This window comes from Mesoplodon mirus, assembly GCF_964341445.2.
Source record: "Mesoplodon mirus genome assembly, chromosome: 19".
Classification (NCBI taxonomy): Eukaryota; Metazoa; Chordata; class Mammalia; order Artiodactyla; family Ziphiidae; genus Mesoplodon; species Mesoplodon mirus.
The window spans coordinates 1,422,712-1,439,326 of record NC_138995.1 but is presented as its reverse complement, the minus strand read 5'-3'; the positions used below and the strand labels follow the sequence as shown (position 1 = coordinate 1,439,326).

The 16,615-nt window shown below is 63.0% G+C and overlaps 1 protein-coding gene across 2 annotated transcripts in view; it reads left to right on the top strand.

The window, feature by feature from the left end:
* Positions 1-3,567: 3,567 nt before the first annotated feature.
* Positions 3,568-16,615, top strand: part of ZFPM1 (zinc finger protein, FOG family member 1) — a 68,736-nt gene continuing 55,688 nt past the window's right edge. For both annotated transcript variants that reach the window (XM_082606221.1, XM_082606220.1), the window contains exon 1: positions 3,568-3,648. In XM_082606221.1, the coding sequence (XP_082462347.1) occupies positions 3,609-3,648 (40 nt within the window). In that variant the 5' untranslated portion in view covers positions 3,568-3,608. The remainder of the gene's footprint in view (positions 3,649-16,615) is intronic.

Below are 16,615 nucleotides of genomic sequence, written 5' to 3'. Positions count from 1 at the left end.
GGAGACTTCCCTAGGCCCAGACAACCTTGGAGCCTTCCTGAGAGGCCTCCAGACTATTAGACCTTGAAATCCAGCAAAGCAGGAAACAACCAGGCCGTGGTCAGGGCAGCCCAGCTCCACGCCAAGCCCTTCTCAGCTCCATAGTGGGTGTTGCCAACCCCCAAGTGGACTGAAGGCAGTTGTGTTTTCTCCACCAGTGATGTTTGGATGTGAATCTTGGCACTCCCACAGGGGATGCAGGTGGCCGGATGGAACCCTCTCCCATCTGAGCAGGGATCCCTGCAAAACCCCACGGAGATGGCACCTCCTCCAGTTAGCCTTCCTTGATTTCCCCAGGCAGAGGCGGCTGCTTCTGCTCTGGGCTGAGCCGGGCCTGCCTTTCCACAGCATTTCTTGCTCCTCTTTCCTCAGTTTATCGTCCTTATCAACAGACCTCCCCTGAGGGTGTAGTGGCCTGTGTGAGCGAGGTCCTGTGACACCGCCACCAGTCACGGTCACGAGCAAGCTGGAGTTTCCTCATCTGTACGGTGGTGGTAATAATATCCCCGTGCAGGGCAGACAGAGGGGGCAAAGCATGGAAGCAAAGTGCCCCAGAAACATCACGGGCCTGGGTCAGGGTTGTCATGGTGGGTTTTTTTGTTTGTTTGTTTGTTTGTTTGTTTATAAATTTACTTAGTTTTAATTTTGGGTGCGTTAGGTCTCCGTTGCTGCGCGCAGGGCTTCTCTGGTTGCGGAGAGCGGGGCTACTGTTCATTGCATTCCGCGGGCTTCTCATTGCGGTGGCTTCTCGTTGCGGAGCATGGGCTCTAGATGCGCAGGCTTCAGTAGTTGCGGCTCGTGGGCTCAGGAGTTGTGGCGCACGGGCTTAGTTGCTCCGCAGCAAGTGGGATCTCCCCAGACCAGGGCTCGAACCCGTGTCCCCTGCATTTGCAGGTGGATTCTTAACCACCGCACCACCAGGGAAGTCCCCTGTCATGGTGTTTGATGGGCACTTGACCTGCGCAGGTGCACAGAGCCCTGCACTTGGCTTAAGGCTCTTCTGTTGCTGCCCGGAAATTCTTAATTTTTGAACAAGGGGCCCCACATTTTCATTTTTAACTGAGCCCTGAGAATGATTTAGTTGGTCCTGGTCAGCAGGACCTGCCTCTGCCTCTTAAGTCCCTGGGCAACTGGGGTGTGTCTCTCCTCTCAGAACCTGAAGTGGCCAAAGTCCTGCCACTCTTTTCCTCCTGCACCCTAGACAGACATCACTAACCGATCATGGTTCTCCTTCACCTGCTGACCCTCAGAACCCTCCTCAACACAGACCTCCAGGCATTCCAGCAGCACCAACCTGGGCGTCACTTGCTGTGCATGGAGCCTCAAACCCAGCACAGGTCCAGCCCGTGGCCACCTCCTCCAGGAATCCCCCTGACTGCCTGACTGTGAGGTTCCCATCCTGTAAAGAGGCCCCCTTTTGGGAAGGCAGCAGGCCCAATGAGAAACCCAGACAGGTGGGGCCCCTTGTCCAGTTGACAAACGTGGGAGCCCTGGGCCGAGTGAACCAGCCATCCGTGGGCCCCATGCTCCCCAGAGGAGGGGTGCAGCACCGGGTAACTCTAGGAAGGCTGTACCCCTTGGCCCTGGAGTGGGAAGAGCTGGTGAGCACGTGACCCCGGACAGGTCTCTTGGCCTCCCGGCCTTAGTGTTCTTGTCTGTCCAGTGGCAGTGGCTGGTCCTGGGGTAGACTGCAACCTTCTGCCCTGCCTGCCAATCTCCTGCCCTCCTGGGAGCAGCAGTAGGGCAGGGGAGAGTGCCCAGGTTCTGAGGGCAACCTTTTCCTCTTCCGTGGGGCAGGGGCAAAGGTAACAGGAGTCAGAATGAGGGGGGTCTCACGGGCAGAGTACTCAGTACCTAGCCAGCCTCCATATGTGACAGTTGTGATGATTATCTGCCATCTGATGGGTGGGCCCAGCTTTCTGGACAGGCATGCAGGTGTCCTGTTTGCAAAGGTCTTCCCATTAGCCCCTGGGCCCTGCTAACTTCCTATTTCTTGTGAATATGGGGGGTGGGGGCAGGCACCAAATGCAGGCCAAGAATGTTAAAAGAATACACTTGAGCCCCCAGGGACAACTCTAATGCTGTATGACTTTCAGCCTCCCTGGAAGATGGGGGGCCTCTGGGATCCCATGAGCATATCCCAAAGAACAGAAGGCTCGGTCTCCATTTCCATGGCTGGAACAGGCAGTACTGACCTCGCTCCCTTCTGACTGTTCCAGGCGGGGAGGGGGCTTAGGGGTTCGCTCAGCCCGCGGAAGGGCCTTCTTCCTGGGCCTCCAGCAGGGGCGCCCTGAAGAGGCACGGCCGGGGGAGGAGAGGCCCAGAGGGGCAACGCCTGGGGGCAGCTGCGGGGGGGAGCAGGCACAGGCCGCTGGCTTCTACGCCACCCCTCCCCCCGATTTCCAGCCATATCTGAGCCCAAGGGAGGAGGACCCGAAGTCCCCCACTCTCCACTTGGGGCTGCAGCCACCGGAGGTGGCGAACCCCAGGGATGCCGCTCTTCCACCACAGTCTTGGGCAGAAGCCCCATCCTGCCAGAGCCGGCTCCAAACCCCAAATCTGGTCCAAGGCAATGTGGGGCGTCAAGGCCTCGGGCTTCCTGACCCGGCCTTCACTGTCCCCCATCCCGCGGGCCGAGGAGGGTGGTCGCAGAGCCTAGAGGTTCTGGGCGGGACCGAGGCCCTGGAGGCGGAGTTACAGAGCGGGGGGCGGAGTCATGGGCGGTGGAGGTCGGAGCCATGGCCTGGGGGCGTGGTCTGGGCGGGTCTTCGGGGTCCAGGAACCGAACCAGGTCAGGTCAGGCTGGGGGACAGAGCTGCAGCTGCGCCGGGGGGCGGGTCCAGGGAGGTCTGGAGCCCGGCCGGACGCGGGGCGGCGGGATGCCTTGGGTCGCCGAGTCTGAGCCGGGTCTGGGGACAAAGCGGCAAGGCCGAAGGAGTCGTCGAGGAGACCACAGGTCTACCCAGGGCCGGGGGCGGGTTCAGCCCTCTGGGGGCGGGACCAGCAGGCGGGGCGGGGCTATTGCGGCGAGGAAGCAGGGCCAGTCTAGGGGCGGGCCAGGGCGGCGGGGCGGGGCGGGGCCGGGGCCGCGAGGTAACAAGATCCGCCCGGGGGCGGGCCAACTCTGTGCAGGCGGGGCGAGGCCGCGGCGCTGGGGGCGGGGCCAGCGGTGGGGGCGGGCCCGGAGGCGCGGCGCCGTGACGCGGACGCCCCGCCCGCACGCCCCGAGCGCCCGGGCCGAGGCCGCCCGGTTCGCCGCGCGCTGCCCGTAGGTTCCATTGAGAAGAGCCGAGCGGCGGCGGCGGCGTCTGCGCGGAGGCGGAGGAGCCGGCAGCAGCCCGCCGCCCGCCGGCCCCGCCGGTCCGCGCGGCCCCACAGCAGGGCCGAGCCTCCGGCCTCCTCAGCGGCGCCGGGCCGGACGCGGCGGGCTGGGGGCGCGGGCCGGGGCGGCCGCGGAGCCCAGGGGCCGGGGGCATGAGCCGCCCCGCGGCCCCGCCGCGCCCCCGCCGCCCGCCGCCGCCCGCCAGGGGCTAGAGGCGGCCGCCACGAGGGCGCGCGGCGCCGGAGACATGTCCAGGAGGAAACAGAGCAACCCCCGGCAGATCAAGCGTGAGTCAAACTTTGCCCGCCGGCCCCGACCCCCGCCGGTCCGCCCCCGGTCCGCCCCGCTCTGCCCGCGGTGCCCGCGACCTTCACCCCGCGCCGCGCCCCCCGCGCTGTGTGCCAAGCGCGCCGTAATCTAATCTCCGCTGGCGGGCCGGTCCCCCGCGTCTCGGCACCGGCACCGGGGGTCCCGCCTGGTGGGGGTGTCCGCCCAGAGGGCCGGAACGGGGTTGATGGGGGCGCGGCCACCTCGCGGCCTGCCCCTCCCCCCATCCCCCGAGATGGTGCGGCGATAAGGCGGCCTGATCTGGGCTCAGATAAAGTTTAAAATATTCCATTCTGCAAGTCCCATCCTGATAAGATCGCTCTGTCGGGACGGGCTGAAATTGTGATCTTATCTCGCGCGGTTGACTCTCCCAGGCTTTGTATCTAGAGGGAGAAAGAGAGAGACCTGGGAGGGAGAGGGGGCACCCGGGGCGCGTGGAAGTGCACGGCCAAGTGGCGGAGACCCGCCGGCGCCCACCCCCACTCCCGCTGGCTTCCAGAGCCGCCTGGCTTGGTGGGTGGAGGTGTAGCTACCGCAGCCCACGCGCTAGGCTCCAGCCCTGTCTCTGGGTCTCGAACTCGAGCCTTCCCTGCCCGGGGACAGCTTCCTGGAGGTCCTCCCCTCCCTGTGTCCCAGCCAGGACTGCAGGGGCGCTGTGCGCTGGGTGGCTTGCGGTCACACACACCCTCTAACCGAGGGGTCGGGGAGGGGTCTCCTGGGACTCAGTCCTGGGCCAGGGTCGCCTCCGCACGCGTCCAAGTGTCTCACCCGTCTGGTCCGCAGGCCACTCCCCCGGTGGGGGAGGGGGGGCAGGCAGCTGCTGTGTCCACACTGATGATGCCCCCCCGAGATAAGAGCGCCCCGTACTCTTGGGGCCACTCGGCTGCCTGAGCAGGGAGAGAGAGGGCAGTGCACAGGAAGCACGGCTTCCCACCCCACGCCAATAATAACTTCGCGCCTCTGCTGCCAGGGCCAGAGTGCGGGGCCACATCTCCCCGGCCAGACCAGCAGGTCGCTGGGGCTGCCCAGGAGGCGAAGAGGAGGCCAGACCACTGCCCAGCCCCATGTTCCCCCGCACTGCCTCTTCTGTCCACATGACCATTGCCACCAGAACCCTGTGTGCATGCTCCTGGGGGAGTGTCTACTCCCGAGGTCCCAGAGAGGGGAAAGGCAGGCATGAATCCGGGTTCCCGTAACCCGACTCCTCAATGTGCAAGCGGGACCTGTTTTCCGAAAGTCGCCTTCTATCAAGTCAACTCAAGTATTAAAACCACCCACAGGTCCCGATCTGCGCTGGTTCTCTGGTTTCTTTTTCCCCTCCTCCCCTGTGCGCCTCTGTTCGGTCTGTTCTCGTGTGTGCGTGTGTATGTGTTTCAGCGTGATGAGAAATGCAGATAGCGCGGGCAGGGAGATCGCAGGTTGGGAGCCGATCGCCAGAGCCGATAAGGCCCAGAGCGGAGCGAGCGCCCGCGCTCAGCTGGGTCGACCGAGCGGTGCGTGTTGGGGACAGGGACCAAAGCGGGCGCGAGGGCGAGCCCCCGCTGTCCACCTTCATCGCGCCCGGGAAGCGGGCAGGGGAGAGGGCCGGCCCTGGGAGGCGGGGCCGGGGCACCCCCCCTTCAGCCCGCGGCCCCGGGCGCCTCCTCCCCCTGGCAGATCTTGGCGCGTTAAGATGCGAGCGCTGATTGTCACCAAGCGGCGGCGCCCGCACGCCCGCCCTCTGCCTGCGGCTGTGCGTAGGGCCCTGGCGGCTGTGTGCCCGCCGCTCTGGCCTCACCTGCGACCAGGCCGCGGGTGTGGAGGGGAGGGGCCCGAGCGCTTGGGGCCGCCGCCCCCCGGGCCCCCACCAAAGCCGGGGCGCAGCTGCCCGCGCCTCTGTGCGCCTTTTGTTCCGCGCAGAGATAGATGTGCCGCGCTGATAAGCGCACAACCGATGGCGGCGGCGATAGGCGCTCCCATTTATTAACTTCAAACGTGGGAGCGGGGGAGGGCTAGGCGGGAGCGCGGCCTTGGCCGGCCAGATGGCTGCGACGATAGGCCGGGCCGCGCTGGCAGGGAGCGCGGGGCGGAGCGCAGTTCGGGACCCCCGGCGCCCTGGCCCGCCGAGGTTTCCTCCCGCCCGGGTCGATGTGAGCTCAGATAAGCGCCGGGCCGGTCGGCCGGATGGCGATCTCCCAAAGCGATAAGAGCCCTTATCTATGGCCACCAGGCCCCGCCGGGTTCGAGGCAACAACAGCGCGGGGGGCGTCGCGGCTGGGGCGAGTGGGGGGCCTCCGACCTGCCGGGGAGGGGTGGAGGGGCGTGCGTGCCTGGGTCCGTTTGGGCGAGTTTTCATCCCAAACACACTTCATTGCCAGGAAGTTGATCCTCCCCCTGCGGGTGGTACAGTCCGTCAAAATGAAAGAAAACTGACTTTGCACCGGCCAGGAGCGGGGAGGAGGGGAGGGAGGACACCCAACCCTGATTCCTATTAGATGGTGTGAGATAGCCAGAGTCAGGGTTGTCACCTCCAGAAGGAGAGAGGGTGTTTTCCCCCTTGAATCAAGTTGGGGTTGGTGTTCTTCCTGGCAAGTGGTAAGTGTAACCTGCTTGGAGTTTTCTTGAAAAAAGAATCAAAGTGGCTTCTGCTGCTTAGCTGAGGTTGGGGGGAGCACAGTGTGCTGGCATCTTTTTGAGCAGGTCCCCCAAATCAGAAGGGAAGGTCTGCTCAGACCTGCCTTGATTCACTCAGCAGGTCTTCACTGAGCACTTGCTGAATGCAAGTACTGGGTCGTAGCCACTGCCCTGGGGAGCCAGGGGAGGGGTGAGCTGACCAGGGGCCAGCTGAGAGCAGTACGGAAAACGGGGAGGTGGGGGCAGGTGGGACACTGCCTGCAAGGGGGAACCTCCAGCGAGGGTCAGGAAGAGGCCAGCTGTTGGGGGTGCCTCCAGGGACAGTGGGCTAGCCTCAGTTTCCAACTCTGGACAGTGGGGACAGGAACAAGCCCCCAGGTCAGACTGGGGATGCTGAGGGGGCCACAGAGCCCTTTTGCAGTGGGAGGGCCCCTGGGGACCGTGGCTCCAGATGCCAAGTGGAAATCGAGGCCAGCCAGGCAAGGGGCTCCCGGAAGAAGTCCCAGCCCTAACAGCTGCTCCACTGCAGATGGAGGTGTTTTTCACACGTTCTCAGAGCTTGATGGTGGCCACGGGATGACTCATTCACTCCGAGCTTTAAGCCACCTGCCCGCTCTCCCCAGCAGCCAGACGCCCACCTGGAGGCTGGCAGTGCCTTTTGGTGAGGGCCAGTTCCGGAGAGAGACTGGGTTGGGCCGGAAGGGGGGTGAGGTGGTCTCTCAGTTTTTATGAACTTGAGAGGATTATCTGCACAGAGCGATGCACCTCCCCCTGCCAGGTGTGGGAGGCTCCTGGGAAGCTCCTGGGAAGTTCCCAGGGGTCACCTTGCAGTACCCACCACCCCACTGTGATGGCAGAGAAGCAAGGAAAGATGGGGCTTTGGCAACCCGGCTGCCCGTAACTCGAGCCCCATGAGCAGGTGGCTGTGCCTTCTGCAGCCTCAGTTTCCCCTCTCTGGAAATCAGGTGTGACCTTGCCTGCCAACCGGGGGTGGACGGGCACCGTGGCTGCCCTCAGCTGGCCTCCGCCCCCCTCCTCAGAGCCCTGGGGGCATGGGGGCCAAGCTACAGTGAGCCAGGGACCAGGGCCTTAGAGACGCAGAGACTGGCTCCCAGCCCCCATTCCCTGAACCTGGCCTTGAGCAGAGCTCTGGTGGGCGGCAGCTGGGGCCCCCCCAAGCTCTCAGGCCCTGAGGCTGGGCCTTCACGCTGGTTTTCCTGCATTCCTGGGCCTGAGGGAAGACAGACGGCTCATTTGCTCGTTAGATAGTAATAATGATATCTATAGTAGCTAATACTCACGGGGCTTACTCTGTGCCAGGCCACGTGTTATCTTAAGGCAGGTCCTGTTCTTACCGTTTACATCTTGGGGAAACCGAAGCACAGAGAAGTTAAGTTTCTCACCCAAGAAAATGACAGCCAGAGTTGGAAGGCAGGCAGTCTGGCCCCGCTGTGAACATCACGCTGCTTTCCCACAGTCTCTTGCCTTTGTCTGCCTCTGGGCTTCCCGGGCCTCAGTCTCCACACCTGTGAAATGGGCCTCTGGGAGCAGAGGTGCCCAGGGGTCTTTCCCCAGCCCTGCCCTTGCCGAGTCTCCTGTGACCTCCTTCCTGAGATGTTTCTGCGCAGGGTAGGGGGGTGGGGTCCCAGGAGGCTTCATCCAGCCCTGCCAGGGCCCTGAGCCCCAGTCTCATCCCGCCCACCTAGCCAGCCCCTCCCCAGAGGTCACTGGGAGCCCAGCATGGCACCAGCACCGCCAGGGATTTAAATGGGTCAGTTGGGGAAGAAAGGAGGAGGGAACACGATGCCATTAATTGTACCCCTTATCTCCTGTTTCTATGCCAACCAGACGTTCCTGGGGCTTGCCGGGCTCGGGAATAACACTCCCGGGCGGACTATCTGCCATCGACAGGCCCTCTCCTGGAGGCAGCTGTTGCGTCGCCGGCCGCTGTCGCCAACCCCGTAGCCCCGGGCCCGGGTGCCTGGCTGGGCTCCTGCCACCGGCCCCCATACCCTTGGATCTTCCTGGCGCTGCCCCATGGCCCCTGTCCCCGTTTCACAGACAGGGAGACTGAGGCCGCCATCACACATTCACTCTCTGAACCTCGCCTCCTGTTCCCTACCCAGGCAGGAGTGGCCTGGACCGAGAGGGTTGCAGGAGAGGGGGCAGCAACCCTGCAGAGTCAGCCCCTGTGCCTCCATGTCCTCGGCTTTGGCAGCAGGAGGCGGATGGCCCCGTGGGTAAGGGCTCAGCCGCCTTCAGGCTGCAGTGCATGTGTCCCTGTGAGGAGGGCTTCCGTCAGGGCTGCCCCCTCACCAGGGCCTGGGTTCAAGCCGAGACTTGGAGGATTTCTCTCTGGCTTCTTTCAGCCCCTTCCAGCCTTAGTGCCTGTGCCTCGGTTTCCCCATCTGCAGAATGGGGATGGTGACACTGGTGGTCCCTGAGCACAGCTGTGAGCACAGACGGGAAATACACATCTTCTCAGACAGCTGCCAGCATCCCCATCCTCCTCCTCCTCAGCAATATCTTTGTGGCCCATCGGTCAAGTTAGATCTGTGGTTTCCAGCTTATCTGTGATGGACAAATCCCTTTTCCCAAGCTGTCCCCAGAGAGTAAAATACATGCAAGGACCCTGCCTAGGAAGTGGGCCCCGCAACCTACCCCCCTCCCATCACTCCTCTTCGTGGCTGGCCTTCGCCTCCAGCCATTCCAGCTACAACTTGCCAGGCAGGTGCCCGGGCTGTGCAAAGTGCGCACGTTGCTTGCCCTCTCCGGGCTGCGGTTTCCTCGTCAGAGAGGAGGGGCTGCACTGGGGAGTTGTCAGCCATGTTCTTCTGTCCCCCACCCACCCCTCACCTCCCCGCCTGAGCTCTGGATGGGTTTGGACCAAGCCAGCCCAGAGTTGAGGGGCTGTGGGGTCGGGCAGCCCAGTGAGAGGACCCCAGGGCCTCCTGTGTCCCTGTACCCATTTCACGGAGGAGGAGCTGGAGGCCTGGAAAGGAACGGCGACTTGCCAAGGGTCCCCAGGCAGCATCAGTGTGGGCGGCCCCTCTCTGCCTCAGTTTGCCCACTGGTTCAATGGGCACATCCCAGTCCAGTGCCCCATTTTGCAAATGAGGTTTTGAAGACATCAGGAGGCCCGGACTAGAGTCCTGCCTCCAGGCAAGGAGGCGATGAGGGCGGTCTGGGTCTGAGAGAGGCCTGCCCTCCCCCCACCCCACTCCCCAACTTTCAACTCCAGCACCACATACCCCAGCTGAGTGGCCTCAGGGAGCGTCTCCTATTTTCTCATCTGTAGAACGGGGGTGACACGTGACACGGCATCTACCCCAGAGGCTGTGTCCGGTGCTCACGCAGGGCTGGGACACAGAAGGTGATGAGCAGGGCACACCTGGGATCCCAGGTGAGATAGGGGCTCGGCTGTTGGTTGATGGGTGGCATGTTGCTCCCACCCACCGCAGCTGTCCCTGGGACCACTGGGCGGGCTGAGGACAGGGACCTTTCCCTCCACGCCCCGGGGCTTCCATCCCCACCCGGTGCCCCACAGCAGGGAGTGGGAGCTCTGAGACCGGGGCCCGCACCGTCCTCTGAGGGCTCCGGGCTGCAGGCCAGCCCTTGTCTCCGGAGCGGGAGGCCACTGCAGCGGGGGGCTGCCACGTGGCCTCGAGTCCTGGCCTTGCTGTGACCCTGTGGGCAGGTGGCCTCTCTCCTGCCTCGGTTTCTGCTTTTGAAGCAGAAGCTTAATAAGAGCACCTCCCTCCTGGGGCCTGTATGTGGGGTCCGTGAGATTCCCAGATACAAACTGTAAAGTACTGTCCCGCAGTCATGTCCTTGGTGGACGTGGCAGCCCTGGGAGCTGCTGGTTGCACTACTGACATTTTGCCAGAAGCCCCAAGAGCCGGACGCTTCACACAGAGGCCTGCCTCCCAGCCTCCTCCCCTTCACGTGTTAGTTTTTGAAGAGGGAGGGAGTCGTGGGCCGGATGCCCTGACTGGACCTTAGGCGGGGCGGGCCCAGGCCCCATCAGTCCCTTTCCTGCCCAAGGGTCTTACCTGCTGTTACGATTATCATCGTTATTGACTGACCCATTTTACAGGCAAGAAGACGGAGGCCCTGGGAGACAGTAACAGCTCGAGAACTTGTGGTCCAGGAGCTGGGGCTGTGGACCCCAGAGGAGGGCCGAGGCTTCTCCGGGCAGTGCCCACACAGCCCCCCAGTCACCCGTCCTGCCCTCCTGAGTCATCCTGTGTCCTCCCAGGGCCTCCTGGGCCCAGCTCCTCCCCGCCTCCCTCCCTTCTCCCACCCCCAGTCTCCTGTTTGGGAGAAGGCAGCGCCCGCTGGGGCAGGAATGTGGTGGCTGACCTTGGGCCAGAGCTGGGGCACAGATAGGCAGGCCCCTCCCCTCTACCTCCTGTCCCTAGATCTGCCTCCCCTGGGCCTGCCGGCCGTGGAGCCGCGTTTTCCCCTCCCGTAAAAGAGGTGATGGGGCACTGGTGTGCAGCTTCCGTGAGCCCTGGCATGGTGCGAGCTTGGCCCTGGCCCCAGTGCTCCTGGTCCCCACGGTCCCCACCCCAGGGCTGGAGTGGAGTGGGGACAGAGACCCAGCCAGTCAGCCTCAGAGCCTACCCCCTGTAAGCACTTCGCCGGCGTCCCCTCCTATGATTCTCCATACACCCACTGAGGTTGGGGTTCTCGAACCATTTTGCACCCCAGAAAGAGGATCAGAGAGGGTGGGTGGTTGCACCAGGGTCACACAGCACTCGAACGATGTGGAGATGGGGTCGATGGGGTGGTCTGTGCAACCCTGTGCCAGCTCCCAGGCGCCCCCAGAACTGGCGGGCGGGCTGCTTCCTGGGAGGAGGGGGCTCTGCACTTGGGCGGCTGCCGGAGTTTCCCTGCAGTGGAGCTCTTAGGCTCTGCCGGGAGGCTCACCTTGCCTTCCTGAGCCTCAGTCTCCACCTCTGCAGGATGGGGATATCTTGGGGACACCGGGCTGGGTGCAAGTCAGTTGGCCCCCCTGAGCCTTGGTTCCCCTCCAAAGTACAACTGTGATGCTGAGCTCGCAGGCAGTGAGTCTGGTGAGACCTGACAGCAGAGGTCCAGCCTGGGCCAGAGCCTCTGTGACGTCTGCCGTTTGTCAAAGTTAAAATGAAGAGGAAGGGGGACACCTCTCCCCTCCCCCATCTCCCTTGCGCTGCTTCCTGTCAGTTCCTCTTGATGTCTCACTTCAAGCCCTCCAGCTTTCCCGACCTGCCCTGGCCACTTGCACCTGCCACAGCCTCCTGCCTTCATTTCCCTTTTCTCCACCCTGCAAGTCAGACCCAGGGAGCGGGAGGGCAGGGGGCCACAGGGCCAGGGGTCTTGGCTCCCTCCTGTGGTGGGCAGCGGGGAAGAGCTGCTAGAGAGCCCTCCACTAGAACAGCGGGCCCATCCTGCACTGCTGGACTCTCAGCCCCCAGGGAGGGCTTGGTGGGCCTGGGGAAGCCCCTCTCTGCTCTTTGGGCTGCTCTGGCATCGGGCACTAGGCTCCTTGCAACGAGAGAAAAAGCTGAGGCTTCCCCCATCTGACCTGATGAGTTTACTGGGGCCCCAAGCTCATCCCGAGACCAACCCCAGCTCACTGTCATTGGTCATTAGAGCAGGTGTTAGCTGGGCATTTACTAAGCCCCTGCTGGGTGCCCAGCACTTACAGCCGTGAGCTCATGTCCTCCCCTCACAGCCTTTGAGGGGGGCTCAGCAGTTAGCCCGGTGCATGGAGGGGAAACTGAGGCTTAGAGGGTTTAAAGGTCAGACTCAGGACCACAGCTCGAGCTCCCCACCCTGGGAGTGAGGAGAGGATGGCGACAGTTGTGGTGTCCAGGGCCAGAGCTCTCCCTGCCGGGCTTGGTGCCACCCATGTTTACGTCCAGGAAACTGAGGCCTTCCTGTGGTTCCAGACAGTGTCCAGCTCTGGTCTCCTTGGTGGCTGTGTGACCTTGGGCAAGTCCCTTCCCCTCTTGGGCCAAAGTGGCTGCTGCCCAGCCTTCCAGCTGCAGGAGAGAGACCAGAGCCACAGCTGAACCGGCACACAAAGGCCAGGCCCACCTGAGGCAGTTCCTGGTCATATGGGACCTCTAGGCAGCGGGGGTGGGGGGCTGGGGGTGAGGGGTGGGGGGTCCTCGGGTGAGACTCTTGCTCCGCACCTCAGCTTAAGTGCTCCCAGGGAATGAGTGGATTTGGAGGCCCTTTCCTCTGAGTGGGCAGATGTGTTCTGTTTATGGGCCCTGGGTGCCCCATCCCCTGGGGCATCCCATGCCGGGACCCCAAGCGCAGGCAGGAAGCCCCAGCATTTTAGGGCCGCATTGAGCGTACCCCGAGCCTCAGGTCGGGACCTGCGGGGGCAGAGCCCACCAGGATGTCCCCACCCTGCTGGTTTTGTTGCTGATGTTTCCCCCTCCTGGGGCTTGGGGCCTGGAAGAGGTTTCCAGCAGAGGTGATAGGGGACCCTGCGGGCCACAGGGCAGGAGGGCAGGCTGCCCACACCCCAGTCCCCCCACCATGCCCCCACACCACCCACCCTTTCCCCTTCATGGGCCTGGCACGGCTCGGGAGGGCCTGGGACCACCCCAGCCCCGCTGGGGCCCTGAGGTGGCCTCCTGCCTCGGTTTCCCCTCCTGCACAGTATGCACACACCCAGCTCCGCCAAAACCAGACATTTTCCCAGAGAGCAGAGGGACCGCCCCCCCCCCACACACACACACTCTCACTGCAGTGGCCTTGATGGTCAGTGGGCACCCAGGCCCTCATGGGCCCCGGCCAGGTCCTCCTCTCCATCCTGGCTTTGCCCGCCCGGGCCTGGTCCGCCTGAACTGTCTCCCAGTCCAGGCCTCTGGCAGGCGCAGGTTTCAGCTCCCGTGATAACTCGGAAAGTTGAACTGGCCCCATTACCGCGCCGAGATGGTTGGCGAGATACGGCCTTGATAATGGGGGAGATACGGCGTCTCTGTGGCCAATGGCCCAGCCTCTCCACCCATTAACATTCCCCACCAGCGATCCTTCGCGCTATCTCCTCCATTTCCACTCCTCCCGCAGATAAGAATGGAAATTCTGACTTCATAGCTCACTGATTAAAGTGTCTGGATTTCTTGATAATACACAGATAAATTATGTTTTTGAAAAAGAAGGTAGGGAGGAGGGTGGGCAGGGTGGGGGCCGTCTCTCCCGGCCTGTCCTGTCCCCCTGGGCCGGCCATCAACCTTGGCACGTCCAGCTTGCACCTCGCAGGCCTCTGCACAAAGACAGTGTCCACGGGCCGGGCTGGGGAGGGAAGGTAGAGGCCGCTGCTGGGAAAGGCAGCAGTGCTGGAGGGAATGAGGGCCAAGGGCTGAGCCCTCGTGGGAGATTCAAACCTCACCAGCTCCTCACCGGAGCTGGCTGTCTGGACCCGGCTGCCTTGCCTCTATCTCCTGGCACATATCTCTGGGCCTCGGTGTCCTCATGTGTCCAGTGGGCCCAGGCTTGGGTCTCTCCTCTCTCTCCCTGACCCTTAGAACAAGCAGTGCCTGGTTCTACACAGTAGGTGCCCGGTAAATGTCAAGGGACCCGGCGGAGCCCCACTTGCCAGTTAGTTGGAGAAAGGGAGGGGCTCCCAGCTCCCTGTCCCCGCCCGGTCCCCAGCCACCCTGCCTTCGGAGGCCCGCCCGGCCGCCACGTGTGACTGAGGTGCCATCTCCGCGTCTGTCTAGGGAAAGCTGCCTCCTTCAGCTGATGAGACCCGGTGCTGATGGCATGAGGAGTGCGATTAGGGCCACCGCGGGACTAATCCTCCCCGCTGAGGGACAGGTGGGGGAGGGGACGCTACAGAGGGGAAACGAGGCATCCGCGCCCCCTGGACGCGGAAAGCCCGGCAGAGGAGCTCCCTGGGGCTCCCGGCGGGCGCAAGGCAGCTGGCAATTTCCCCTGCTTTCTGCATTTATTTTTTAAGCAACTCTTGAGAAACGAGATTCTCTGTGGTCCCAGAGACAGGAGGCCTGACTGGACAGTCAGTGACATTTCTGGGTGGCTCCGGGACTCCACGCTTAAAAATCCGAATGGAGCCATTGTTAGCTGATAGCTCCCTTTCCTGAGCGCTTGCTATACGCCAGGCCTGGGCATGACCTGTGTTATCCTTTAGAGTCCTCCCAGCATCCTGGGAGGGGCACCTCTGACCTCATTTCTCCTCGGAGGACTCAAGGCTCAGAGAGGTTGAGTAACCCACCCAAGGTCACACAGCATGGGAGGAAGCCGTAAAGACCTGACTTAGAGGCCTGGTCAAGGTCTGGGTCTCCCTCTTGGCTGCAGGCTCTGGGGATGTTGGCGGCCATGAGCTTCCACCTGCCCTAAGAGGACTGCCCTCTCTGTTTTGGGGGAAAATGCCCAGGCACAGAGAGGGTGAGTGACTGCTCAGGGCCACACAGCCCTGTCCAAGAGCGGTGGGTGATGGGGCGACTGCTCCCGCTTGCATCTGGAGGTCATTTCATCTGTCCTCAGAAAGTGGGCCCCTTTGGTGATAAACTTGGCTTCTTTCTGTCTTTGGGGTTTGATTTTGTTTCAGTATTCTAAAGGAAGTCAGCTATTTGCAGTAAAATGGGTGCATATATGACGGAGGGGGACCAGCACAGGGTGGGGTGACTGGGTTTGAATCCTGCCGCCTGGGCAGGGCGCCCGGGCAAGTGACTTACGGTTTCCTCACCTGTGCAGTGGGTGTGACTGCACTTCCAGCCTCCGCAGCCTCTGAGGGAGGAGACAGGAGAGAAGCAGGGAGAGCGTCCTGGGGCACGTGCTCTGGGGACGCGGGGTTCTCTCAGGGCCCCTGCGGGGGTGCCTGCTGCGCCTCCTCCTCGAACCGCACCAGCGTTCTTCCTGGGCTGTTTGTGGCAAATGGCTCCAGGTTGCAGAGGCCCAGGCCCCTGTGCTCGCACACAGTGACCTGGGTGGTTCTGGAACGTCTGTCCTGTGGCTCTGGGAGCCCTCCCCTTGGACCCTGTGCTTTCACCAGAGCCACAGAGAGTGCAGAGGGAGGCCATGGGGGTCCAGCCTGCTCCCATCGCTGCGGCTCACAGGCACTTCCCTGTTCTGAGCCTCGGTTTCCACATCTGTAAAACGGGGCTGAAGACACTAAGACCTGCCCCACAGGCGCCAGGCTGGGAGTCAGTGGCCCAGGAGTCAGTGGCCCCTCTGGTCATCTCCCCTGGGGCCTCCCTGTCCCCGCCCAGCCGTGCCCTCCCGGGGGTGCACAGGACTTCTCAAGGAAGGAGCTCAGTACCCGCTCTGCAGACCACCACCCTCAAGGCCAAGGAGGCCCAGGTTCAAATCCCGGGCCCCACACAGCCTTGCCATGTCACCTCTCTGGGCCTCCCTGCCCTCGTCCTAAAACGGGAGTCAGCCCTCCTCAGGGCCCTTTTGCAGGGCTGATGAGAGGGATCTGGGTTCTCTCTCGGGGGCGGATGCTCCCCTGCCACCGCTGCCCTGTCACCCATCTCAGTGGTGACACCGACCCTCAGGACCCCTGCCCTTTCTAGCCAGGAGCTCCGGGCCTGGGCACTGGGTGTGTTAGACACAGAGGGAGGGAGCCTGAGAAGGAGGCCCCTCGGCTCGGGTCCCAGGCGTGGGGGTGGGCTGGGGGTGGGCTGGGGGGGGTGTTCCGCCCTCCCCCCAACCTGAAAGAAAGAAAAGGGAACTGCGATAAAGAGCAGATAGGCCTGGTGGTGGAGCAGCCCTATCGCTGTTATCTATCTGCCTGCCTCTCCGAGCGGTTCTGTTGTTTCCTCTTATCTCACCCACCAAAATGCCAGGAACAAAGCCTGTGCACGCGCGCTCACACACACACACACCCACGAGCCCACCGCCCTGCAACTCAGAGCTGCGAAAATGGTGCCACTAGATCTAAGGTGAAAGCAGGGGGACCGGGTTCTCGTAAAATCGTCATCACAATGTCTCCATCACTTTGCAAAGGAAGCGGAAAAATAGCCCTCCCTGAGCCGAGGCAGCAAACAGTAAGAAGTGGCCCTACAGGCCCTCCCTGGAGGGAAGGACCCAGGCTTGGGGTGGGGAGCCAGGACTGGAGGCGAGGTCCCAGCTGCGCTGCTGCGTCCTGGCTGTGTGACCTTGGGTCAGTATCTTTCCTGCTCTGAGTCATTCATAGTGGCGGGGAGGGGGGAGGATTTAAGGAAGTGCCTGCACTCTAACCAGAGTTCTCCCCGAGCAGCAGGTGGCCCTTTATGACCCAGACCTGGGGCTACGACGGGTCACCCTGAGCCTGGCACCCCTAGACCCCACCCCCCAGAACCCACTCCT